The sequence below is a fragment of the Procambarus clarkii genome, chromosome 15, assembly GCF_040958095.1.
Source record: "Procambarus clarkii isolate CNS0578487 chromosome 15, FALCON_Pclarkii_2.0, whole genome shotgun sequence".
In the NCBI taxonomy this organism is placed as follows: Eukaryota; Metazoa; Arthropoda; class Malacostraca; order Decapoda; family Cambaridae; genus Procambarus; species Procambarus clarkii.
Window position 1 is genome coordinate 7,676,001 of NC_091164.1, and position 24,607 is coordinate 7,700,607.

Sequence of the window (24,607 nt, forward strand, 5' to 3'; positions counted from 1 at the left end):
CCGTGAGATGGCTGCGACGCCCGTGAGATGGCTGCGACGCCCATGAGATGGCTGCGACGCCCGTGAGATGGCTGCGACGCCCGTGAGATGGCTGCGACGCCCGCGAGATGGCTGCTTTCCCCACTGGAAGACTAGGTCGCCCGCTCCCGTTTTTGCATAGTCAGGTTTCGTAATGAGTGTTCAGTCAGCGCGTCCGGTTCCCCGCCCGTCGTCTAGACCGCTCCGAGGACCCGAGCAAGGGCGGGGTGCCGCTAACGGTGGGGGGGGGGGGTCCTGACGAAGGTGACGGCGCCGATTTAAGATGATGACGCTGTTGGAAGTCATGACGCAGGTGTAGCTGATGCAGACGCAGGTGATGACGCGGACGGAAGTGATGACGCATACGGAAGTGATGACGCAGACGTAGCTGACGCAGACGTAGCTGACGCAGACGTAGCTGACGCAGACGTAGCTGACGCAGACGGAGGTGATGATGCAGAAGAAAAAAGGACCTATAAAATTTGAAGAGAAAGCAGCGTGGAGGAGAGCAGGGAAGAATTAAAAAGAAAATAGAAAAAGAAAACAGCGAAAAGAGTTGTAGAAAAATACAATAGGAAATATTAGGAGTACAGGATAACAGTCATCAAGGAAATTATATTAAAACAAAAAAGATAAGGAAATTAATAATGAAGGATATATATATATATATATATATATATATATATATATATATATATATATATATATATATATATATTATATAATATGTGCGTTGCTGAGCCACAGCAACCCTTCCCTGTCCCCGCATCCTCCCCATCATTACCCCCTCCCCTGTCCCTTTGTCCTCCCCACCATCCTCCACTCCCCCATCCCCTCGTCCTCCCCACCATCCTCCACTCCCGTCTCCTCGTCCTACCCACCATCTCCCACTCCCTCATCTGATGCATTGTCAAATGATCTGATGTTCCCATCAGAAAATGGGAACATCAAATGATCTGATGTTCCCATCAGAAAATGGGAACGTCAAATGATCTGATGTTCCCATCACAGAAAAATAAGAACAACAATTAAAGAAACGAAATGAAAAACAATGAAAAAATAAAAAATAAACTATACTCACGAAATGAACGGTACAGTAAACAACACAGCTCAATTCCAACGCAATGTCACACAAAATAATGAAATCAAAATGAAAATAAACCTAAATCTATGAAAATTCCATTTATCAGTACAATCGGAAACATTGAAATGGAATCATAGCATATTTAGTATAGTGTGTGTTGCTCCTATGTGCAACAGATGGTGATGTTTAAAAAAAAAAAAACATGTTTTTACCTGTCACAGGTGTGGCATCTATATTTAGATTAGATTTTTTATTGAGTTATAGGTACATACATTGAAGATGAGTTACAAACATAATGTTGGATTTATAGATAGAGCTAGTACATACTATATCTAAAACCACTAATACGCGTAGCGTTTCAGGCAAACATTATGTATATAGTATGTATATACAAACACATACACATTCAAATGGAACGTTGTGTCAAAATTTCAAAGCAATCGGTAAAGAGGTTTCGATGATTTCCCTCACATGAAAATCACATGAAAAACTCAGTTAAAAAAAAAAACATGTTTTTTTTCCATCACAAACGTGACATCTGCGTACTATGTATATGTAAACCTGCTCGGATGCGATTGGAACGTTGTGTCAAAATTTCAAAGCAATCGGTGAAGAACTTTCGGAGATTAGCGATTTTGAACAAACGAACGTTTACATTTTTATTTATATAGATATATCCGGAGCATCCCTCTGTGCTCTTAAGAGGAAGGATGGTGGAGTCAGACCCATTGCCGTGGGTAACACACTTCGGCTCCTTGTTGCCAGGCCAGCTGTCAGAAACATTCGCACGGAAGCTGCAATGATGCCTCAACCCCATCAACTAGGTTTTGGTGTCCCCCATGGCTGTGAAGCAGCAGCTCATGCTACACGAGCCTATATTAAGCACCTCCAGGAAAATAAGGCATTAATTAAACTAGACTTTAAAAATGCTTTTATCCAGAAAAAAGGGGTGTGGTATTGGAAGCAGTTGGAACAAGCTTTCCTTCTCTACTTCCCTTCGTTTCAGCAGGGTACAGTAGGGAATCGACACTTGTTTGGGGAACATGAAGTTGTTTCCGCAGAAGGTGTCCAGCAGGGAGACCCACTTGCCCCTTTCCTTTTCTGCATGGCAGCTAAAGAGGTCACACGCAAGTTGACCAGCGAACTCAACATCTGGTTCCTGAACAATAGCACCCTGGCAGGGCAACCCGTTCTCGCACTTTCTTACAGTCAATATTGACTTATTAAATACGTGCATATGTGACATACTAAACATACTAGTTTACCTTGAAAAGCTTCATAGAAAACACCGACCTTACCTAACCTTCTTAGTATGTTAAGATAAGCATCTTATTGCTTCGTAATTACAATTATTACTTAACCTATACCTATAATAGGTTAAGTAATAATTGTAATTACGAAGCAATAAGATGCTTATCTTAACATACTAAGAAGGTTAGGTAAGGTCGGTGTTTTCTATGAAGCTTTTCATGGTAAACTAGTATGTTTAGTATGTCACATATGCACGTATTTAATAAGTCAATATTGACTATACGAAAGTGCGAGAATGGGTTGAGCAGGGACACAGGAGTCCCTGCTAGAAGATCTACAGCTGGTGAAATCTAAGGGAGAGGAATTAGGACTCACCCTAAACCCTTCAAGGTGTGAAATCATCTCATCTAACTAACCAATCATAGATGCAGTACGAACCGAGCTGCCAGGAGCACCAATGATCACTCTCACCAACAGTGTGCTGCTAGGGGCACCTCTGGGCTCAAGCGCCATTGAGGTAGTCCTTGAAGAAAAGCTGAACGACCTGAGGAAGACGGAGGAAAGAATAGGGGCTTTAGATGCCCACGATGCTGTGTACCTCCTCACAAGGTGCCTGGCTTTGCCCAGACTTACCTATTTCCTAAGGTGTGCCCTCTCCTTCGACAGCCCAAAATTAACAGAATATGACGCGCTCCTAAAATAAAAGCCATAAAAGTGCTAAACCTCTCTCTGCAAGATGACCAGTGGGACCAAGCAACGCTCCCAGTTAGACTCGGGGGTATAGGTATTCGCAAGGCGACACAGTTAGCATTGCCGGCTTTCTTATCCTCGATCAGTGCTACAGGTGAATTAGTGAATGAAATACTACCAGGATACCTAAGAGACTCCATTGAGATTAATGATCTCAAATTCGCGGACGGAGCTGGTCAGTGGGACACTCTTGCCAACTCTCACCCTCGACCAATTTTTTCCAAACGACGGCAAACAGGGCAAATGGGACAGCCCCATAGTGGAGAATATTGCCACAGCATTGCTGAAGGTAGCATCTGGAAAGGACAGATTGCGTCTCCTAGTTGTGCAAGCCCCCCATGCTGGGGATTTCCTGTTGGTTGTCCCTAATTCCGCCTTAGACACCTGCCTGGACCATCGGGTCTTAAGTATTGGTGTTGCCTTGTGCCTTGCCGCCCGTATCTCCACCGAGCACCGGTGTATTTGCGGTTATGCGCACACGGACCAATACGGCAGCCATGGTCTTATCTGTCGTAAGTCACCGGGAAAGATTGCCAGACATGAAGCAGTCAATGACATCAAGAGAAGTTTGGCTACAGCTGGGTGTCCAGCACAAAGGGAACCCCAGTTGTGCAGACCTGACAACAGTAACAAACGCCCAGATGGAGTCACCCTGCAGCCATGGAGGTATGGTAAACAGGTCGTATGGGGCTACACATGTGCATTTACCTTGGTTGATACATATCTACCTTGCAGTATAGCCGAGGGAGGTGGGACAGCCACCTTCAGGGAGACCCAGAAAACTAACAAGTACAGGGACCTAGAATGTTGCTACGGGATCGTGCCAATAGGCTCTGAGACTCTGGGCGCCTGGGCTAAATGTGCACTGAAGTTCCTAAAGGAGGTGGGTGAGGATCTCATTGGGAAAACGAAAGACTCAAGAGCAGCCAGTTTCCTGTTCCAGCGCCTCAGTGTCGCAGTTCAGAGGGGAAATGCGTGCTGTATCCTGGGTACGCACCCGACCCCCGAGGAGCTGGACGAGGTCTTCGAACACTGAGTGTTATATTGTTATATAAGTGTGTGTGTGTGTTCTCTATAATCTGTAGCAGCAATAAAATAAAATAAAACAAAAAATAATAACAAAAAGAATAGGGTTGGTAGGAGAGGAAAAGATTAAAGTGTTCAGTGAGAATCCCCAAGGTCTTCCCGGAATACTGTTTATTTTCTTCTTCGAGGATGTGGGTCCCTACAATTGCACCAGAGAGGTGATACCCTTTTATACCTTATATATATAAAAGGACTCTTATACCCTTATATTATAAGGGTATAAGACTCTTATACCCTTATATATATATATATATATATATATATATATATATATATATATATATATATATATATATATATATATATATATATATATATATATATATATATATATATATATATAAATCGCTGTTGATGGGGCCAAAATAGTATATTAATACCTGAAAGACTGGATAGTGAGGCATAACTTAGGCATATTTTACATTAGTATTACAAAGTCACTTGTATATAACCTCATCGCTAGATTCGACTATGCTAATTTTCAATATTACGTCTAAGGTCTGATGTTACTCCGGTCTCAAATGTATTTACAATAGTTTACCTTGGAAAATTTTCGTGTGAATATTTATATTATATTTTCTTTATTAACCTTATAGAAGAAAACCATTTTGTAACATGGTAGACTGTATTATATATAACTTTAATTTTAAATTGAAATTGTATTTAATATATTTAAGTACAATTTCGATTCCCAGCCGGGAATCGAACCCGGGACCTAGGAATACGACCCCCGAGTGCTGTCCACTCTGCCGAGAGGCTCCTCTGTGTGTGTGTTTGTCTGTGTCTGCGTATTCACCTGGTTATGCTTGCGGGGGTTGAGCTCTGCACTTTTGGCCCGCCTCTCAACTGTCAATCAATCAATTGTTTCTAACTACTTTTTTCACACACACACACACACACACACACACACACACACACACACACACACACACACACACACACACACACACACACACACACACACACACACACACACACACACACACACACACACACACACACACACACACACACACACACACACACACACACACACACACACACACACACACACACACACACACACACACACACACACACACACACACACACACACACACACACACACACACACACACACACACACACACACACACACACACACACACACACACACACACACACACACACACACACACACACACACACACACACACACACACACACACACACACACACACACACACACACACACACACACACACACACACACACACACACACACACACACACACACACACACACACACACACACACACACACACACACACACACACACACACACACACACACACACACACACACACACACACACACACACACACACACACACACACACACACACACACACACACACACACACACACACACACACACACACACACACACACACACACACACACACACACACACACACACACACACACACACACACACACACACACACACACACACACACACACACACACACACACACACACACACACACACACACACACACACACACACACACACACACACACACACACACACACACACACACACACACACACACACACACACACACACACACACACACACACACACACACACACACACACACACACACACACACACACACACACACACACACACACACACACACACACACACACACACACACACACACACACACACACACACACACACACACACACACACACACACACACACACACACACACCAGTGTGTGACCTCACCAGTGATGAGGTCAAAAGGTGTCTGCTGGAGCTAGATGTGACAAAGGCTGTTGGGCCTGATAGAATCTCACCATGGATACTAAAGGAAGGTGCAGAAGCACTAAGTGTGCCACTCTCTATGGTGTATAACAGGTCACTGGAAACAGGAGACTTACCAGAAAGTTGGAAGACAGCTAACGTGGTCCCAATATACAAAAAGGGTGACAGGCAAGAGGCACTGAATTACAGGCCAGTTTCCTTAACTTGTATACCATGCAAGGTGCTGGAGAAGATCGTGAGGAAAAGGCTCGTAGAGCATCTGGAGGGAAATAACTTTGTAACGCACCACCAACATGGGTTCAGAGATGGTAAATCGTGCCTCACAGGGTTAATAGAATTTTATGACCAGGCAACGAAAATTAGGCAGGAAAGAGAAGGGTGGGCCGACTGCATTTTCCTGGATTGCCAAAAAGCCTTCGACACAGTACCCCATAAAAGGCTGTTTAAAAAGTTGGAGCAACAGGCAGGAGTAAAAGGGAAGGTGCTCCAGTGGATAAGGGAGTACTTAAGCAACAGGAAACAGCGAGTAACGGTGAGGGGGAATAATAATAATAATAATAATAATAATTTTTATTTAGGCAAAGGTACATACATAAAGAGATTTTACAAAGTTTGTTGGCTTTATAGATAGAGCTAGTACATACAATGCCTAAAGCCACTATTACGCAAAGCGTTTCGGGCAGGAAAAAACACTACTGACTAAAGCTTAAAACTAATGGGTAAAAAGAAAAAAATGCGTTGAGTACAAATAAAAATAGAGGTAAAAGAGGGGGGGAACATTGTTGAAAAAACAGCACAAATACAATTATAAATTATTACAGAAAATTACATTAAAACAGCGTTGATTTGTAAAAAAAAAAAAAAAAAAAAAAACATACATGGGTTGACAATAGAAGGGTAAGGTAGGTTACATGGAATTTATTAGGTATAGCTTCGTTTTTAACTTAAACTGGTTGAGAGAGGTACTGTCTTTAACATGGTTGGGAAGGTCATTCCACATCCTGGGCCCCTTGATTTGTAGAGCATTTCTGGTTTGATTAAGTCGTACTCTAGGAATATCAAAACTGTATTTATTTCTGGTGTGGTGCTCATGGGTTCTGTTACAACCTTCTATGAAGCTTTTGAGATCAGGATTGGCATTACAATTTAGCGTTTTGTATATGTATAATACACATGAGTGAATGTGCAGTGACTTAATGTCTAACATATTCAGAGATTTGAGTAGGGGTACCGAGTGATGTCTGGGGCCAGAGTTGGATATTGTCCTAATAGCAGCTTTGTGTTGAGTAATTAGAGGACGTAAGTGATTTTGGGTAGTAGAGCCCCAAGCACAAATACCATAGTTGAGATATGGATAGATAAGGGAGTAATAGAGAGTCACCAGGGCAGGGCGTGGTACATAATATCTGATCTTAGAAAGAATGCCCACAGTTTTTGAAACTTTTTTTGATATGTTTAGAATGTGTCCCTGGAAATTCAGCTTGTGGTCAATGAGAATGCCAAGGAAGACATCAGAGTGGCGAGATGTCACCAGCGGAGTCCCACAGGGCTCAGTACTTGGACCCATCCTGTTTCTAATATATGTGAACGATCTTCCAGAGGGTATAGACTCATTCCTCTCGATGTTTGCTGATGATGCAAAAATTATGAGAAGAATCAAGACGGATGAAGATAGACAGAGACTACAGGATGACCTGGATAAACTGGAGGAATGGTCTAGAAAATGGCTGCTGAAGTTCAACTCTGGAAAGTGTAAGGTGATGAAATTAGGCGAAGGGAGCAGGAGGCTGAACACAAGGTATCATCTGGGAGGGGAAATCCTGCAAGAATCAAATAGAGAGAAGGATCTGGGGGTTGATATCACACCGAACCTGTCCCCAGAGGCCCACATCAAAAGAATATCATCAGCGGCATATGCTAGACTGGCCAACATAAGAACTGCCTTCAGAAACTTGTGTAAGGAATCTTTCAGAACCCTGTATACCACTTATGTAAGACCAATCCTGGAGTATGCAGCTCCAGCCTGGAGTCCATACCTAGTTAAACACAAGACAAAGTTAGAGAAGATTCAGCGGTATGCCACCAGGCTCGTCCCGGAACTGAGAGGATTGAGCTACGAGGAAAGGCTAAAGGAGCTGAACCTCACATCCCTGGAAAACAGAAGAGTAAGGGGAGACATGATAACCACCTACAAAATTCTCAGGGGAATTGACAGGGTGGACAAAGACAAACTCTTCAGCACGGGTGGGACACGAACAAGGGGACACAGGTGGAAACTTAGTACCCAGATGAGCCACAGAGACGTTAGAAAGAATTTTTTCAGTGTCAGAGTAGTTAATAAATGGAATGTACTAGGAAGTGATGTGGTGGAGGCTGACTCCATACACAGTTTCAAATGTAGGTATGATAGAGCCCAGTAGGCTCAGGAATCTGTACACCAGTTGATTGACAGTTGAGAGGCGGGACCAAAGAGCCAAAGCTCAACCCCCGCAAGCACAATTAGGTGAGTACAATTAGGTGAGTACACACACACACACACACACACACACACACACACACACACACACACACACACACACACACACACACACACACACACACACACACACACACACACACACACACACACACACACACACACAGGAAGCAGCCCGTAACAGCTACCTAACTCCAAGGTACCTATCTACTGCTAGGTAAAAGGGGCATCAAGGTGAAAGAAACTCTGCCCATTTTTGTTTCTCGCCGGCGCCGGTAATCGAACCCGGGCCTCAGGATTACGTGTCCGGCGTGCTATCCACACAGCCACCGGCCCCATATGTGGCCCCGTATGTGGCCGTAATTGAAATCGAAATTGAAATTGAAAAAAGTTTATTGAGGTAAAATACACACAAAGGGATGAGGTAGCTCAAGCTATTCTCACCCCGTTCAGTACATCGTGTTAATACATACATAGATACACATCACAAGCAATAAACATATTACCGAACATTCTGAGAGATAAACATATACTTTTCCGCTCACTTATTTGCACTTGTGGAGGTTGAGCTTTGGCTCTTTGGTCTCGCCTCTCAACTGTCAATCAACTGGTGTACAGATTCCTGAGCCTACTGGGCTCTATCATATCTACATTTAAAACTGTGTATGGAGTCAGCCTCCACCACATCACTGCCTAGTGCATTCTACCTGTTAACTACTCTGACACTGAAAAAGTTCTCTCTAATTTTCTAGTGATCATGTCTCCCCTTACTCTTCTGTCTTCCAGTGTCGTGAGGTGCATTTCCCGCAGCCTTTCCTCGTAACTCATGCCTCTTAGTTCTGGGACTAGTCTATTGGCATACCTTTGGACTTTTTCCAGCTTCGTCTTGTGCTTGACAAGGTACGGGCTCCATGCTGGGGCCGCATACTCCAGGATTGGTCTTACGTATGTGGTATACAAGATTCTGCATGATTCCTTACACAGGTTCCTGAAGACTGATCTGATGTTAGCCAGCCTCGCATGTGCCGTAGACGTAATTCTTTTTATGGGTGCTTCAGGAGACAGGTTTGGTGTGATATCAACTCCTAGATCTTTCTCTTTATCCGTTTCATGAAGTACTTGAGTTTTAAATAACTCAAGATAACTTCATCTCCTATTCTGTATCATGTGTCTGGCCTCCTGTTTCCTCCGCCTAGTTTCATTACTTTGCATTTACTCGGGTTGAACTTTAGCAGCCATTTGTTGGACCATTCATTCAGTCTGTCTAGGTCATCTTGTACCCTCCTACTATCATCCTCTGTTTCAATCCTCATAATTTTTGCATCATCTGCAAACAGTGAGAGAAACGAGTCTATACCCTCTGGAAAATCATTTACATATATCAGAAACAGTATAGGTCCAAGGACTGACCCCTGCGGGATTCCACTTGTCGTCTCGCCAATCTGAGACCTCACCCCTCACAGTGGCTCGCTGACTTCTGTTGTTTAGGTACTCCCTTATCCAATGGAGTGCCTTCCCGTTCACTCCAGCCTCTATCTCCGGCTTTTTCACTAGTCTCTTGGGTGGTACTGGGTCAAAGGCTTTCTTGCAATCGAAAAATATGCTGTCTGCCCACCCCTCTCTTTCTTGCCTGACTTTTCCTGCCTGGTCATAGAATTCAATTAACCCTGTGAGGCAGGACTTGCCATCCCTGAACCCATGTTGATGCTGTGTTACAAAGTTCTTTCGCTCCAGATGTTCCACTTTCTTTTTTCACGCAATCTTCTCCATCAGCTTGCATGGTGTGAAAATTAGGGACACTGGCCTGTAGTTCAATGCCTCTTGTCTATCCCCCTTCTTGTATATCGGGACTACATTAGCCGCTTTCCAAATTCCTGGCAGTTCCGCTGTTGCCAGTGATTTGTTATACACTATGGAGAGTGGCAGGCACAGTGCTTCAGCTCCTTCCTTTAGTATCCAAGAGGAGATTCCATCTGGGCCTGTAGCCTTTGTCACATTCAACTCTAGTAAAAGCTTCCTTACTTTCCCACTGGTAATCTCAAACTCTTCTAGTGGTTCCTGGTTAACTATTCCCTCTCTTATCTCTGGTAATTTCTCCTTGCTCTAAAGTGAAGACCTCCTGGAATTTCTTATTCAGTTACTCGCACACTTCCTTGTCGTTTGTAGTGAAAACGTCTGCACCTTATCCTTAATTTCATTACCTGTTCCTTTACGGTTGTTTTTCTCCTGATGTGGCTGTGCAGCAATTTAGGCTGAGTCTTTGCCTTGCTTGCGATGTCTTTTTCGTATTGTCTTTCTGCTTCTCTTCTCAACCTGACACATTCAATCCTGGCATTCTGGTATCTTTCTCTGCTCTTAAGTGTCCTGTTATTTCTATTGTTTCTCCATGCCCTTTTACTTTGCTGCTTAGCTAGCCTACATCTCTGATTAAACCATGGGTTTCTCATCTTCATTTCATTGTTTTCATTTTGGACTGGGACAAACTTGTTTGCTGCTTCCTTGCACTTCTGCGTGATGTAGTCCATCATGTCTTGGGCCATCTTTCCCCCTGAGCTCTGTTTCCCATGTTATATCTGTTAGGAATTTTCTTATCTCCTCATAGTTTCCCTTTCGGAATGCCAGCCTTTTGTTTTCAGTACCCCTCCTCGAGTTCAATAACCCTTCTTCAACCAGATAGTGAAACACCAGTACACTGTGGTCGCTCATTTCTATTGGGGCATCAAAACCTATTTCCCTTATGTTGGAGTCGTTTAGAGTGAAGACTGAGTCGAGTCTCATTGGTTCATCGGTTCCTCTCGTCCTTGTGGGTTCCCTGACATGCTGGCTTAAGAAGTTTCTTGTCGTCACCTCCATTAGTTTGGCTCTCCACGTATCCTCGCCTCCATGGGGTTCCTTGTTCTTCCAGTCTATCCTTCCGTGATTGATGTCGCCCATGATGAGCAGATGGGATCTATTTCTACAGGCAGCAGAGTCTGCCCTCTCAATTATAGTGTTAACTGCCATGTTGTTTCTGTCATACTCTTGTCTGGGTCTTCTGTCATTTGGAGGAGGGTTGTATATCACTGCTACTGAATCCCTCGCAGCCCAGGATAACCATCTCCTTGAAACTCCATTCTTTTCTCATTAGTAGGGCCAATCCACCTCCTCCGCTTCCTTCCCTCTCTTTCCTTATTACATCTGGGTTCACTTCTTGTTATCTTTCCCTTAGTTCAATTGCCTTGCTTATGATCCCAACTGTGTTCGAGTACATCACCCTGAAACTGACTCTCTTCTGTCCTTTCTCAGATCCTATTGCTTTCCCTGAAGCAGGGAAACAGGGAGAGACTGGGATATGGGGGGGGGGGGCTATTAAGGGGGACCTGGGGAGAACTGGGGTGTGCGGGGGCTGGGAGGATCTTTTGCAGGGAGGGTTGGGGAGGTAGTTGGGGTGTTAGTTGGGGTGGTAGTTGGGGAGGTAGTTGGGGAGGTAGTTGGGGGTGGTAGTTGGGGTGGTAGTTGGGATGGACGTTGGGGTGGTAGTTGGGGTGGTAGTTGGGGAGGTAGTTGGGGTGGTAGTTGGGTTGGTAGTTGGGATGGACGTTGGGGTGGTAGTTGGGGAGATATTTGGGGAGGTAGTTGGGGAGATATTTGGGGAGGTAGTTGGGGTGGTAGTTGGGGAGGTAGTTGGGGTGGTAGTTGGGGTGGTAGTTGGGGAGGTAGTTGAGGTGGTAGTTGGGGAGGTAGTTGGGGTGGTAGTTGGGGTGGTAGTTGGGATGGTAGTTGGGGTGGTAGTTGGGGTGGTAGTTGGGGTGGTAGTTGGGGAGGTAGTTGGGGTGGTAGTTGGGGTGGTAGTTGGGGTGGTAGTTGGGGTGGTAGTTGGGGAGGTAGTTGGGGTGGTAGTTGGGGAGGTAGTTGGGGTGGTAGTTGGGGTGGTAGTTGGGATGGTAGTTGGGGTGGTAGTTGGGGTGGTAGTTGGGGTGGTAGTTGGGGAGGTAGTTGGGGTGGTAGTTGGGGTGGTAGTTGGGGTGGTAGTTGGGTTGGTAGTTGGGGTGGGAGTTGGGGAGGTAGTTGAGGTGATAGTGGGGGTGGTAGTTGGGGAGGTAGTTGAGGTGATAGTCGGGGTGGTAGTTGAGGTGGTAGTTGGGGTGTTAGTCGGGGTGATAGTTGGGGTGGTAGTCGGGGTGGTAGTCGGGGGTGGTAGTTGAGATCGGGTTATTGTAGGAGGATGCAGATGGTACAGAAAAGGGTGGAGAATTATTATTATTATATTAATTAAGGAGCCTCTACCCACCTTGTGAGTGCCTACAGTGCCGTACTTGTGCCACCTTCAGTGGGACAAGGAAACCATGGCAGACTGGTTGCTATGGAAGGAGGAGGAGGCAGCTGTGTGCAGGGTGGGGCGGGGAAGTTGTGGGGGGGAAGGTGGGATGTTGTGTAGCGGGGGGTGGGGGGGAAGATTGAAGGGAATGGGGGACGTTCTGGGGAGGGGTTGTGGTTGTGGGGGGGGGGTGGAGGTGGTCGTCTGGGCCACATGATTCGCAGATTTCTCGTGTGTACACAAACGCCCTCCCGCGCCAGCACTGGCAGACCCACACGACCAGAATCGTGCAAAAACAGGTTGGTCAAGAGACGACCTATTAGGAGAGACTAAGAACGACCCATCAGGACGACCTATAAGTGGATAGGACTGGTCTATTGGCGTAGACACTAGATGACACGACATGAGTATAGTCTAGAAACTCATATGGGGGCTATGACGGACGCAAGAAAGAAATTTTTTCAGTACTTACGGCATGTATAGTTTCAAGAAAAGGTGGCGGGGAGAAGATGAGGGGGGTGTTATTACAGTAGGCGACCTGTGACTGAAAGGTGGTGCCCAGGAGCTGAATTTTCTGCACACACACACACACACACACACACACACACACACACACACACACACACACACACACAGACACACACACACACACACACACACACACACACACACACACACACACACACACACACACACACACACACACACACACACACACACACACACACACACACACACACACACACACACACAGACACACACACACACACACACACACACACACACACACACACACACACACACACACACACACACACACACACACACACACACACACACACACACGCGCGCACACACACACACACACACACGCCTCCACCACATCACTTAAGGAAGTGATGTGGTGGAGGCTGACTCCATACACAGTTTCAAGTGTAGATACGATTGAGCCCAATAGGCTCAGGAATCTGTACACCTGTTGATTGACGGTTGAGAGGCGGGACCAAAGAGCCAGAGCTCAACCCCCGCAAACACAACTAGGTGAGTACAACTAGTTGAGTACACACACACACACACACACACACACACACACACACACACACACACACACACACACACACACACACACAATAGTAACAGGAATTGATAAAATCGACAGGGAAGATTTCCTGAGAACTTCAAGAACAAGAGGTCATAGATTAGCTAAACACAGATGCCGAAAAAATATAAGAAAATTCACTTTCGCAAACAGAGTGGTAGACGGTTGGAACAAGTTAGGTGAGAAGGTGGTGGAGGCCAAGACCGTCAGTAATTTCAAAGCGTTATATGACAAAGAGTGCTTGGAAGACGGGACACCACGAGCGTAGCTCTCATCCTGTAACTACACTTAGGTAATTACACTTAGGTAATCACACACACACGGGTTGGGAAGAATTACTACTGGACCTTATCCCAGACAAGTGCAAAGTTATGATGAAAGGAACAGGAAAAGGCAGGAAAACTAGTACATAAAGAGTGATCTGCTGTCACCAGCCACCTACCCTACCCTAACCTAACACATCTAACCTAACCTAACCTAACCTACCCTAACCTAACCTAACCTAACCTAACCTAACCTAACCTACCCTACCCTACCCTAACCTAACCCATCTAACCTAACCTAACCTTCCCTACCCTACCCTAACCTAACCTAACCTAACCTAACCCATCTAACCTAACCTAACCTAACCTATCCTAACCTAACCCATCTAACCTAACCTAACCTACCCTACCCTACCCTATCCTAACCCATCTAACCTAACCTACCCTACCCTATCCTAACCCATCTAACCTAACCTACCCTACCCTATCCTAACCCATCTAACCTAACCTAACCTACCCTGCCCTATCCTAACCCATCTAACCTAACCTAACCTACCCTACCCTATCCTAACCCATCTAACCTAACCTAACCTACCCTACCCTATCCTAACCCATCTAACCTAACCTAACTTAACCTAACCACGAGGATATTAGAGATAATCTCGCCAGGAATTAAAACAACGCCAACAGGCTGCTTAATCACTGAACTCCAAAATTAAAAAGTTGAAATTTTTGCGGTGACAGTTCAAGGGAGGGGGGGGGAGAGCCTTGACCCTGTACAGTAGGAGACTGACTGAACCTTAACACACACACACAACCCACACTCTCAAAGTCAACCCCACCCCCCTCCCTCCCCCCCTACCCTCCTCTCCCCTCCCCCCCTAACATCCTCTCCCCTCCCCCCCCCTACCCTCCTCTCCCCTCCCCCCCCCTACCCTCCTCTCCCCTCCCCCCCCCTCCCCCACTCCACCTATTTCCCCCCCCCCCTTCTTCAGGACCAGCTTGGTGATCGGTGTGGTCACTCGGCCTGGTGGCTGAGTGGACAGCGCTCGGGATTCGTAATCCTAGTGTTCGGGGGATTAATCCCCGGCGAAGGCGGAAACAAATAGGTAGAGTTTGTTTCACCCTGATGCTCCTGTTCACCTAGCAGTAAATAGGTACCTGGGAGTTAGTCAGCTCTTACGGGCTGCTTCCTGCGGGGAAGGGGTGGAAAAAAATTGATTGTAAATGGAATGCACTAGGAAGTTTCATGTGGTGGAGGCTGACTCCATACACAGTTTCAAATGTAGATATGATAGAGCTCGAGAAGCTCCGGAATCTGCACACCAGTAGATTGACAGTTGAGAGGCGGGACCAAAGAGCCAAAGCTCAACTCCCGCAAGCACAACTAGGTGAGTACAACTAGGGGAGTACACACACACTGTTCCTCACGAGCGACTTCAATACAAACTCGAAAAACAGGCTGGAGGTGTATCTTGTAATGTAATAAAGTGGGTGAAGGAGCACCTTTCAGGAAGAAAGCGGAGTCATAGTTATGGAGAGCTATCATAAAAAGGAAAGGTAACGAGTGGAGTACCTCAGGAATAGGTACTCGGGGCCCCATCCTCTTTCTAGTATAGACAAGCGATCTAACAGAGGAAGTAAGCTCATTCTTACCCATGTTTGTTGATGACGCTAAACTAATCAGGCAAAACAGAACTGACGAGGACTTCAGTACATTATATAATGAACTACACAATCCCCAGACATGGTCTGAGAAATGGCTACTAGTCTTTACCCCTGAAAAATGCAAGGTTATGAGGGTAGACGTTGGAGCAAGAAGACCTCACATACAGTACAAGATGAAGGGAAGACGTCTTCCAGCTTCTGAAAAGGAGAAAAACTTAGGAGTGGATATAACTAGGGATCTAACAGCAGATTAACACATTCATCTGACTATCAAAAACAGCAGACGCCATACTGTACTGGCAACCGTCCCGTCATCCTTCAGCAACTTGGACTAAGAGGTTATCTTGAGGTTATCTTGAGATGATTTCGGGGCTTTTAGTGTCCCCGCGGCCCGGTCCTCGACCAGCCCTCCACCCCCAGAAAGCAGCCCGTGACAGCTGGCTAACACCCAGGTACCTATTTTACTGCTAGGTAACAGGGGCATAGGGTGAAAGAAACTCTGCCCATTGTTTCTCGCCGGCGCCTGGGATCGAACCCTGGACCACAGGATCACAAGCCCAGCGTGCTGTCCGCTCGGCCGACCGGCTCCCGAGCGGCCTTCCGAGGCCTTCCGAGCGCTGTCTACATCCCTTGTGTGACCTGTTAATGAGTACGCTGCCCCGGCATGGAACCCCCTACCTTAATAACCACAAAACAAGACAAGAAAAGGTAAACAAATATATGTAACAAGGTCCTTTCCTGAGCTAAGGCCACTGAGCTATAAAGTAAGTCTGAGGGAACTTAAGGAACAGTTATTAAATTAAGGAACAGTAGAACGAGAGGACGTAATTGGAAACACGACACAGATGAGTCACAGGGCTGTCAGGAAAAAAATTTCCTGGTTTAAGAGTCGTAAATTGGCTTCGACAGCTGTCGAAGCCAATTCTATACACAGCTTTATATGTAAATCTGATAAGGAAAAATCAGCGAAAAGAGTCAGTGCATTGAACTAATGTTGACCAAACCACAAACTAGAAAGTGAAGGGACGACGACGTTTCGGTCCGTCCTTTCACTTTCGGTCCATTCTCAAGTCGATTCAGTCGATTGAGAGTCGAATCAAATCGATTCTGCCCGAAACGCTTTGCGTAATAGTGGCTTTAGGCATTGTATGTACTAGCTCTATCTATAAATTCATTAATATCTGTATCACCTCTTGTATGTATGTACTTTACCTAAATAAACATTTGAATTTTGAATTTGAATTTTTTGAAATTTTGAATTGTCACAATCGACTTGAGGAGGGTCCAGGACGGACCGAAACATCGTCGTCCCTTCACTTTCTAGTGCGTCGTTTGGTCAACATATTTCAGCCACGTTATTGTGACTCCTCGTCTGCATTGAACTAATGATAGTCGAAAGGCGGCGAGGCTTAAGAGCAGGTGCTCAACCTTGCAAACTCAACTAAGTGAGTATATACAACTAGGTGAGTACACGAAGCATCCTGGATGAGTAACTCTTCAGAGTGATTCATCTATTTTTTTGTCCACAAATGATGACGTTAAGAAACAAAAAGCATATATAACATTATTTTTCTTACTGAGGAAAGGTAGCCGGAGTCTCCAGCTCAGCTCCAAGACTAATAACGGACAGAACATTCTACTGGCAACGGGGGAGAACATTCTACTGACAACGAGGGAGAACATTCTACTGACAACGGGGGAGAACATTCATACTGACAACGGGGGAGAACATTCTACTGACAACGGGGGAGAACATTCTACTGACAACGGGGGAGAACATTCTACTGACAACGGGGGAGAACATTGTACTGACAACGGGGGAGAACATTCTACTGACAACGGGGGAGAACATTATACTGACAACGGGGGAGAACATTATACTGACAACGGGGGAGAACATTATACTGACAACGGGGGAGAACATTATACTGACAACGGGGGAGAACATTATACTGACAACGGGCGAGAACATTATACTGACAACGGGGGAGAACATTTTACTGACAACGGGGGAGAACATTCTACTGACAACGGGGGAGAACATTCTACTGACAACGGGGGAGAACATTCTACTGACAACGGGGGAGAACATTCTACTGACAACGGGGGAGAACATTCTACTGACAACGGGGGAGAACATTCTACTGCCAACGGGGGAGAACATTCTACTGACAACGGGGGAGAACATTCTACTGACAACGGGGGAGAACATTCTACTGACAACGGGGGAGAACATTATACTGACAACGGGGGAGAACATTCTACTGACAACGGGGGAGAACATTCTACTGACAACGGGGGAGAACATTCTACTGACAACGGGGGGAACATTCTACTGACAACGGGCGAGAACATTATACTGACAACGGGGGAGAACATTCTACTGACAACGGGGGAGAACATTCTACTGACAACGGGGGAGAACATTCTACTGACAACGGGGGAGAACATTATACTGACAACGGGGGAGAACATTATACTGACAACGGGCGAGAACATTATACTGACAACGGGGGAGAACATTGTACTGACAACGGGGGAGAACATTGTACTGACAACGGGGGAGAAAATTCTACTGACAACGGGGGAGAACATTATATTGACAACGGGGGAGAACATTCTACTGACAACGGGGGAGAACATTCTACTGACAACGGGGGAGAACATTCTACTGCCAACGGGGGACAACATTATACTGACAACGGGCGAGAACATTATACTGACAACGGGGGAGAACATTCTACTGACAACGGGCGAGAACATTATACTGACAACGGGCGAGAACATTATACTGACAACGGGGGAGAACATTATACTGACAACGGGGGAGAACATTCTACTGACAACGGGGGAGAACATTCTACTGACAACGGGGGAGAACATTATACTGACAACGGGGGAGAACATTGTACTGACAACGGGGGAGAACATTCTACTGACAACGGGCGAGAACATTATACTGACAACGGGGGAAAACATTCTACTGACAACGGGGGAGAACATTCTACTGACAACGGGCGAGAACATTATACTGACAACGGGAGAGAACATTATACTGACAACGGGCGAGAACATTATACTGACAACGGGGGAGAACATTCTACTGACAACGGGGGAGAACATTCTACTGACAACGGGGGAGAACATTCTACTGACAACGGGGGAGAACATTCTACTGACAACGGGGGAGAACATTATACTGACAACGGGCGAGAACATTATACTGACAACGGGGGAGAACATTCTACTGACAACGGGGGAGAACATTCTACTGCCAACGGGGGAGAACATTCTACTGCCAACGGGGGAGAACATTCTACTGACAACGGGCGAGAACATTATACTGACAACGGGCGAGAACATTATACTGACAACGGGGGAGAACATTCTACTGACAACGGGGCAGAACATTCTACTGACAACGGGGAAGAACATTCTACTGACAACGGGTGAGAACATTATACTGACAACGGGCGAGAACATTATACTGACAACGGGGGAGAACATTCTACTGACAACGGGGAAGAACATTCTACTGACAACGGGTGAGAACATTATACTGACAACGGGCGAGAACATTATACTGACAACGGGGGAGAACATTCTACTGACAACGGGGGAGAACATTATACTGACAACGGGCGAGAACATTATACTGACAACGGGGGAGAACATTATACTGACAACGGGGGAGAACATTCTACTGACAACGGGGGAGAACATTAAACTGACAACGGGGGAGAACATTCTACTGACAACGGGCGAGAACATTCTACTGACAACGGGGAGAACATTCTACTGACAACGGGGCAGAACAAGGACTGTGATCCTCAAGGTGGGCTTCAAGAGCCTCGGGGACAAGCACTCGTCCTAAGGACTCGTCACCGGAAGCGCCCCCAGAACGTCCTCGCCTCCGTCCGCTAACTCACCCTTGACCGTGTGAAGGAATCTTCCTTTTTTTTGCAGACATGGTGGGGTGGGGGGGGGGGTGATGGGGCAGAGATGGGGAGTGTGGGGGGGGAGGGGGGTTAACGACCTCTGGGGCTCCCTGGTCAGCCACTACAATGCATGTAGTGCGTGCACGCAGGCGCGCACTGGCATATAGACATATACCAACGTACGAACTAACAGGATATTCTATTGTCTTCGGTCTAAGCATTATTTAATCGTCAACTTTGCCTTTTGTGTGGTTGGTTACGTGTACAGGGATAGCAGCTAGTCACATTGGCAAGATTGTAATTCTTGTGAGGTTCAGTCCCTGAGCCCATTATGTGCCTCTGTAACTCTTTCCACTACCGCCCACGGGATGGGTATGGGGTGCATAATAAATGAACTAAACTAACTAACTAACCTTAACTGAACGTGAGAGGGAAAAGCGGGGCTAGGGAGCTAAGGCTCGGTCCTGTAAATACCTCTTCCCGACATACACACAGGGACGGGGCCTCGTGGCTGAGTGGATAGCCCATGGGGGTCGTAGTCCTAATGGCCCGAGTTCGATTTCCGACGGTGTCGGAAAGAAATGGGTAGAGTTTCTTTCACTCTGACGGCCCTGTTCATCTAGAATTAAACAGGTACCTGGGGGGTTAGCTGCTTCCTAGGGTTGTGTGTGTGTTAAAAGTATGCTTCCTAGGGTTGTGTGGTTGTGTTAAAAGTATGAATAGTATTTGCTTCCACAACCTGTTCCCCAAGTGCATTCCATTTTTCCACTACTCTCACGCTAAAAGAAAACTTCCTAACATCTCTGTGACTCATCTGAGTTTCCAGTTTCCACCCATGTCCCCTCGTTCTGTTATTATTACGTGTGAACATTTCATCTATTTCCACTTTGTCAATTCCCCTGAGTATTTTATATGTCCCTATCATATCTCCTCTCTCCCTTCTTTTCTCTAGTGTCGTAAGGTTCAGTTCCTTCAGACGCTCTTCATATCCCATCCCTCGTAACTCTGGGACAAGCCTCGTCGCAAACCTCTGAAGCTTCTCCAGTTTCTTTATGTGTTTCTTCAGGTGGGGGCTCCATGATGGCGCAGCTGGACCATGATGGTCTCACGTAGGCAGTGTAAAGCGCCCTAAAAGCCTTCTCATTTAGGTTTCTGAATGAAGTTCTAATTTTCGCCAGTGTAGAGTACGCTGCTGTCGTTATCCTATTTATATGTGCCTCAGGAGTTAGATTAGGTGTCACATCCACTCCCAGGTCTCTTTCTCGAATCGTTACAGGTAGGCTGTTCCCCTTCATTGTGTACTGTCCCTTTGGTCTCCTGTCACCTGATCCCATTTCCATAACTTTACCTTTACTGGTGTTAAACTCCAGTAGCCATTTCCCTGACCATCTCTGCAGCCTGTTTAAGTCCAAATGGAGGATCCTACAATCCTCATCTGTCGCAACTCTTCTCATTAATTTTGCGTCATCCACAAACATTGACATGTATGATTCCACTTCTGTAAACATATCATTTACGTAAATTAGAAAGAGGATTGGTCCCAGCACCGATCCTTGAGGTACTCCACTTGTTACTGTTCGCCAGTCCGACTTCTCGCCCGTTACCATTACCCTCTGGCTCCTTCCTGTTAGGTAGTTCCTTACCCACGCTAGGGCCTTTCCGCTTACTCCTGCCTGCCTCTCAAGTTTGTATAGCAGTCTCATGTGCGGTACTGTATCGGTAGTCTCATGTGCGGTATGTGTGTGTGTGTGTGTGTGTGTGTGTGTGTGTGTGTGTGTGTGTGTGTGTGTGTGTGTGTGTGTGTGTGTGTGTGTGTGTGTGTGTGTGTGTCTGTGTTATAGCGATATATATGTAGTAGATATAATAGAGGAAAAATAGATTGGTTAGAAAGGCGGAGTCCAAGAGCTAATAGCCCGATTCTGCCGACACAAACAGTAAATACATAGAGACGCTCCTGTATATATATTAAACAACAAAGACGGAGCTTTGCAATCTTCCTTTATTTCTTATCCACTTTTATTTATCTCCCTTTTTTATTTATCTTTTATTTTTATTTTATTTACATTTTATCTTTATTTACATTACATTTTATATATTTATTTATCTCCCTTAAAGTCATGCAAAATAAATAATTGGGCGGGACACGTCCTAGCAAATACGAAACAGAATAACAGTAAAAATTTGAAGAATCAGGAATGAGAAGTACTCACTGGTGGAGTCCCACGAGGCTCCATACTAACACCCGCACCATTACACAAGGAAATCATAATAGCTTGAGAGACCAGTGTGAAAATCACTGGAGCAGAGCGGGTATTGAACCTGCGTCTTGGTAAATGTTGGCCCGAGGGACGAGTTTATTGGGCAGCGCCACTCATCCTGTGAGTGGACACACCGCCATAGCAGCATGTACAACACTCCCCCAATAGGAAGAAAACCCGCTGGGTTGTTCATCCTGTCACTTGTACCCAGACACAGTTGAGACTTGCTTAACTGTCTCAAGTGAACAGCTTCTCAAACAAGAAGATTAACATTTGTCAACCCTTAAAATCTTACGTTATCTTGCGGGTGCAAAATGGGAGAATCTCTTAAAAACATTATCTATATTTGACAAATGGTATTTTCCTAACTCAAACAATGTGGGGTTTATTATTCTACAGATATTTTAAATGACTCTTAGATGTTCAGATTCTCTCAGGTAGTGGTCAAGGCGGTGTCCGTCACTCTCATTTTTTTTTTTTTTTTTTTTTTTTTTTTTTTTTGAGATATATACAAGAGTTGTTACATTCTTGTACAGCCACTAGTACGCGTAGCGTTTCGGGCACAGATTCTGCAACTCCGCTGCTCAACTGTTGTTTCCATTCTGAATCGCCATGGATATTTGTATCCAAGACGGATTCTAGCTACTACTGATTCTCCCGCGGCCACCTCCTCTTCGTCCATAATGATTGGAGTTGTCAGCTGCAACCATGTTGTACCATCGTAGAGATTCACTGATTTGTAATTCTATCCTCCTCTCCTCAGTTACCTTGTCACGGTGATGTTGCCTCATAATACCTCTAATTTGTAGCAGTTTTGGGTATGAAGTGTTCAATATGGTCTCCTTCAGCGCCTTCAGCAGCCAGCACATCTGCTCGTTCATTTCCACATTTTCCAACATGGGAGGGGATCCACAGACGGACGATGCGGACGATGCTAAAATTATGAGAAGGATTAAAACAGAAGAGGACTGTTTGAGGCTTCAAGAAGACCTAGACAAGCTGAAGGAATGGTCGAACAAATGGTTGTTAGAGTTTAACCCAACTAAATGTAATGTAATGAAGATAGGTGTAGGGAGCAGGAGGCCAGATACAAGGTATCATCTGGGAGAGGAAATTCTTCAGGAGTCAGAGAAGGAAAAAGACTTGGGGGTTGATATCACGCCAGACCTGTCTCCTGCAGCACATATCAAGCGGATAACATCAGCGGCATATGCCAGGCTGGCCAACATACGAACGGCATTCAGAAACTTGTGTAAAGAATCATTCAGAACTTTGTATACCACATATGTCAGGCCAATCCCGGAGTATGCAGCCCCAGCATGGAGTCCATATCTAGTCAAGGATAAGACTAAACTGGAAAAGGTTCAAAGGTTTGCCACCAGACTAGTACCCGAGCTGAGAGGTATGAGCTACGAGGAGAGACTACGGGAATTAAACCTCACTTCGCTGGAAGACAGAAGAGTTAGGGGGGACATGATCACCACATTCAAGATTCTGAAGGGAATTGATAGAGTAGATAAAGACAGTCTATTTAACACAAGGGGAACACGCACAAGGGGACACAGGTGGAAACTGAGTGCCCAAATGAGCCACAGAGTTATTAGAAAGAACTTTTTTAGTGTCAGAGTGGTGGACAAATGGAATGCATTAGGAAGTGATGTGGTGGAGGCTGACTCCATACACAGTTTCAAGTGTAGATATGATAGAGCCCGATAGGCTCAGGAATCTGTACACCTGTTGATTGACGGTTGAGAGGCGGGACCAAAGAGCCAGAGCTCAACCCCCGCAAACACAACTAGGTGAGTACAACTAGGTGACTAGGTGAGTACAGAAACTTGACGACTCTATATATATATATATATATATATATATATATATATATATATATATATATATATATATATATATATATATATATATGTGTGTGTGTGTGTGTGTGTGTGTGTGTGTGTGTGTGTGTGTGTGTGTGTGTGTGTGTGTGTGTGTGTGTGTGTGTGTGTGTGTGTGTGTGTGTGTGTGTGTGTGTGTGTGTGTGTGTGTGTGTGTGTGTGTGTGTGTGTGTGTGTGTGTGTGTGTGTGTGTGTGCGTGTGTTCTCACCTAGTTGTGTCTGCAGGATCGAGCATTGATTGACTCTTGGATCCCGCCTTTCGAGCATTGGTTGTTTACAGCAATGACTCCTGTCCCATTACCCTATCATACCTGGTTTTAAAATTATGAATAGTATTTGCTTCCACAACCTGTTCCTGAAGTGCATTCCATTTTCCCACTACTCTCACGCTAAAAGAAAACTTCCTAACATCTCTGTGACTCATCTGAGTTTCAAGCTTCCATCCATGTCCCCTCGTTCTGTTACTATTCCGTGTGAACATTTCGTCTATGTCCACTCTGTCAATCCCTCTGAGTATCTTATACATTCCTATCATGTCCCCCCTCTCCTTTCTTCTTTCTAGTGTCGTAAGGAACAGTTCCCTCAGGCGCTCCTCATACCCCATCCCTCGTAGCTCTGGGACGAGTCTCGTTGCAAACCTCTGAACCTTTTCCAGTTTCATTATATGCTTCTTCAGATGGGGACTCCATGATGAGGCGGCATACAAGCTAGTA

At 45.5% G+C, this 24,607-nt stretch overlaps 2 protein-coding genes across 2 annotated transcripts; one reads left to right on the forward strand and one right to left on the reverse strand.

Moving 5' to 3' along the window:
• Positions 1–11,912: 11,912 nt before the first annotated feature.
• LOC138364865 (salivary glue protein Sgs-3-like) lies at positions 11,913–13,256 on the reverse strand. Its single transcript, XM_069324850.1, has 2 exons — positions 13,252–13,256; positions 11,913–12,786 (listed from the first exon to the last, which is right to left on the reverse strand). Exons 1-2 carry the CDS (start codon positions 13,254–13,256, stop codon positions 11,913–11,915), a joined length of 879 nt encoding a protein of 292 aa, XP_069180951.1.
• A 2,419-nt stretch (positions 13,257–15,675) lies between these two features.
• LOC123759155 (probable serine/threonine-protein kinase clkA) lies at positions 15,676–19,262 on the forward strand. Its single transcript, XM_069324851.1, has 3 exons — positions 15,676–15,701; positions 17,391–18,154; positions 18,208–19,262. The coding sequence occupies exons 1-3, from the start codon at positions 15,676–15,678 to the stop codon at positions 19,260–19,262; spliced, it is 1,845 nt and encodes a 614-aa protein (XP_069180952.1).
• The last annotated feature ends 5,345 nt before the right edge of the window (positions 19,263–24,607 follow it).